The sequence below is a fragment of the Parus major genome, unplaced genomic scaffold (genome assembly GCF_001522545.3).
Source record: "Parus major isolate Abel unplaced genomic scaffold, Parus_major1.1 Scaffold484, whole genome shotgun sequence".
Classification (NCBI taxonomy): domain Eukaryota; kingdom Metazoa; phylum Chordata; class Aves; order Passeriformes; family Paridae; genus Parus; species Parus major.
Window position 1 is genome coordinate 8,599 of NW_015379376.1, and position 3,989 is coordinate 12,587.

General features: G+C 61.9%; 1 protein-coding gene across 1 annotated transcript in view; it reads left to right on the forward strand.

Moving 5' to 3' along the window:
* LOC107199188 (natural resistance-associated macrophage protein 2-like) overlaps positions 1 to 3,989 on the forward strand; it is a gene marked incomplete at its 5' end in the record, with an annotated part of 19,258 nt that overhangs the window by 8,592 nt on the left and 6,677 nt on the right. Inside the window, 3 exons of the mRNA XM_033511698.1 lie at positions 71 to 144; positions 795 to 948; positions 2,755 to 2,808. Coding sequence (XP_033367589.1) covers positions 71 to 144; positions 795 to 948; positions 2,755 to 2,808 — 282 coding nt within the window. The remainder of the gene's footprint in view (positions 1 to 70; positions 145 to 794; positions 949 to 2,754; positions 2,809 to 3,989) is intronic.

Consider the following 3,989-nt stretch of genomic DNA (forward strand, 5'->3'; position numbering starts at 1 on the left):
CCCATCCCGGGGTTCCGCAGTGATCAGAGCGATTCCAGCTCTTCCCTCTCTGGTTTCCTGCCTGTTGCAGCTCCCGTTCGCGCTGATCCCGGTGCTCACCTTCACCAGCCTGCCCAGCGTCATGCACGACTTCGCCAACGGCCTGTGAGTGCCACGGGGGCCACCTGGGGCCACCTGGGGGCACCTGGGGACACCTGGGGACACCTGGGGACACCTGGGCACACCTTCCCCTCACCTGGAGACACCTGGGGGCACCTGGGCACACTTTCCCCTCACCTGGGCACACCTGGGGACACCTGGGCGCACCTGGGCACACCTGGGTGCACCTGGGGACACCTGCCCCTCACCTGGGGACACCTTCCCCACACCTGGGCACACCTGGGGCCACCTGGGCACACCTGGGCACACCTTGGGCGCACCTGGGGACACCTGGGCACACCTGCCCCTCTCCTGGGCACACCTGGGCACACTTTCCCCTCACCTGGGCACACTTTCCCCTCACCTGGGCACACCTGGGCGCACCTGGGCGCACCTGGGGACACCTGGGCACACTTTCCCCTCACCTGGGCACACCTTCCCCTCACCTGGGGACACCTGGGGACACCTGGGTATACCTGGGGACACCTGGGCACACCTTCCCGACACCTGGGGACACCTGGGTACACCTTCCCCTCACCTGGGCACACCTGGGGACACCTGGGGACACCTGGGCACACCTGCCCCTCCCCTGGGCACACCTGGCCCTCACCTGCTGCATCCCCCACCTCACCCTCTGTGTCTCACCTTGCTGCCAGGTTCTGGAAGGTGGCCGGGGGTCTCCTGATCCTGCTCATCTGCTGCATCAACATGTACTTCGTGGTGGCCTACGTGATGTCCCTGCACAACCTGGGGCTCTACATCGGGGCCGCCGTGCTCAGCGTCATCTACCTGTCCTTCGTGGCGTACCTGGTGAGTCAGGCTCCACCTGGGCCCCCTCCCAGCTGGGACAAGGCTTTGGAACCTGTCTGTGTGTCTGTGCACCTGTCTGTGTGTCTGTGCAAATGGTGGAATGACCCTGGAACCGCAGGGTGGGATGGGCTGGGAGGGGTTTGAAAGGCAATTTCATCCAAGCCCTCTGCCCCGGGCAGGGACAGCTCCCACCTGGCCAGGTGCATCCAGCCTGGCCTTGGACACTTCTAGGGGTGGGGAATCATCTGGGGAATCCAGGCCAGTGTCTCCTCACAGGGAGGAATTCCTCCCAGAAATCCTCCCCTGGACTGGCTCCAGCAGCTCCACGTCCTGCTTGTGGTGCCTGGAGCTGGAGCAGCTCTGCAGGTGGGGACTCACCTGAACCCCCCCTCACCTGAACCCCCCCTCACCTGAACCCCCCCTCACCTGAACCCCCCCTCACCTGAACCCCCCCTCACCTGAGGACTGTCCCCGGGGCCATCCCCTGGGACTGTCCCTGATGTTGTCCCCTGGGGCTGTCCCCAATGCCATCCCTTGGGGCTGTCACCAATGCTGTCCCTTGGTGCTGTCCCCAATGCCATCCCTTGGGGCTGTCCCCAATGCCATCCCTTGGGGCTGTCCCCAATGCTGTCCCTTGGGACTGTCCCCAATGCTGTCCTCTGGGACTGTCCCCGATGCCATCCCTTGGGACTGTCCCCAGTGCTGTCCCTTGGGACTGTCCCCAATTCCATCCCTTGGGGCTGTCACCAATGCTGTCCTCTGGGGCTGTCCCCAGTGCCATCCCTTGGGACTGTCCCTGATGCTGTCCCTTGGGGCTGTCCCCAATGCCATCCCCTGGGACTGTCACCAATGCTGTCCCTTGGGGCTGTCCCTGGTGCCATCCCCTGGGACTGTCCCTGGTGCCATCCCCTGGTGCTGTCCCCAATGCTGTCCCTTGGGACTGTCCCCGATGCCGTCCCTTGGGACTGTCCCCGGTGCTGTCCCTTGGGACTGTCCCCGATGTTGTCCCTTGGTGCTGTCCCCAATGCCATCCCTTGGGGCTGTCCCCAATGCCATCCCCTGGGGCTGTCCCCGGTGCCATCCCTTGGGGCTGTCCCTGGTGCCATCCCCTGGGGCTGTCCCCTCCCCTCTCAGCTCTGGGTCCCCAGGGGGGCTGGTCCCAGGCACTGGTCCCAGTGCAGGCACCAGGGGACCGCAGTTGTCACCCGGGTACGGAGCCATTGGCCACAAGGCCTTGAGGGGCAGGTTCTGCCCGACCCCTGATCCATGAGTGACCCCCAGGGGATCCCCCGTGGGACCCCAGTGGGGTTTGCCCCAGCCAGGCCCAGGTTTGGGGTCCCCAGTGCCGATCACTGAGGGGCTGGGAAGGGGCTGGAGGGAGCTGGGGGGGCTCAGCCTGGAGGAAAGGAGGCTCAGGGGGCTCTTCTGGCCCCCCAAACCTGCCTGACAGGAGAGGGCAGCCAGGTGGGGTCAGGCTGTGCTCGCAGGGGACAGGACCAGGGGACAGGACCAGGGGACAGGACCAGGGGACAGGACCAGGGGACAGGACCAGGGGACAGGACCAGGGGAAACAGCCTCCAGGGGAAGCTGAGGTTGGATATTGGGGACAATTCCTGGAAAGAGCTGCCAGACCCTGACACAGCTCCCCAAGGCGGGGTGGGGTCCCCATTCCCTGAGAGCCGGCTGGAAGTGGCACTTGGGGACACGGCCAGTGCTGGACCCAGAGGTTTTCTGCCCCATTCCATAACCCCGTGGCACCCCTGTCCCAGCCTGACCGTCCCCTCCTGTCCCCTCCTGTCCCCGCAGACGTGGCTGTGCCTCATTGCCCTGGGCGCCTCCTTCCTGGCCTGCGGGAGCACGGTAAGCGTCACCCGGACCCTGCACCTGGAGCCGCCGCCCTCCCACCCCCCCAAATAACCGGGGGGGGGCTGGACCCCAACACCGGAGCCCTGGGGGCCACCACCGCTCTGGGACAACACCCCAGAACCCTCGGGGTTCCTTTGCTGAACCCCAAATCATCCCTGGATGGGAGACACGACTTGGGGGGGACACAGGAGCAGCCTGACCCCTCCCCATTTTCCTTTCAATCCCTGCAAATTCCTCATCCCGAAGCGTTTTGACCCCCCATGGTACAAACACTGACCTCCAGGAGCGCTGCTCTGCTGGACTAAATAGGCAAATAAGCTAAAAATTCCCTAAATCCCCTCCTGGGTGACGTTTGGGGATGCTGCTGTGGCTGGACGTGGTGTGACACTACAGCTGGAGCTACCTCTGCTGCCAGAGCAGATTTTATCACTGGAAAACGTCTCCTGTTCCCATCAGAACGGGAAACTCGAGCATTAATATTGTCACTACTGGTTTTTAATGGCCCAGTGTGGGATTTTGGGCTCAGCAAATGAAACGAGTTCGTGGTTATTTATGATTTTATGACTTTGTTCCCTGTGATCCATGGAAATGCTCTTGGAGTTCTCAAAAATCCCTGGATTGTAACTCAAAATCAGGCTGTGAAGGCTCCAAGAGCCTTTTCCAGGGGTTTCTTTGCTGCTCTTGCTTGTTCTGGATTTAACCCTCTCCTATCATGTCCCTTTTGTTTAATGAATTTTGGAAGAAGCTTGGCCAGGAATGTGACCTGAGAGCAGCAGAGTGGATTGGGATGGAGGGAACTGGGTGTCCTTTGGCTCTCCCAGGGGTGTTTTGGGGCCCCTCATTGCCTGTTGGGGTGGGTTTGAATCTCTGGATCATGGAAATTGAGTGTTGAAAGCTCAGATTTGGGTTATTTAGGGAAACCCCCTTCTCTGTCCAGCTGCAGCTGCAGCAGAGGCACAGCTCCATGGCTTTAGATCCCAAAATCCTTCATGGATCTGCAGGATGGAGCACGGGGGGCCCCAAAGCTCTCGTGGGGCTGAGCCCAGGGTGTTGCAGCCCAATCCTGGTTGATTTGGGATCCTGCTCAGGCATCCCTCACTGTCCCTTGGCATCTCCCTGCACTCCCAGTCCCAGACACGGAATTCTCTCTGAAATAAAATCCCTGCAGAATCCAA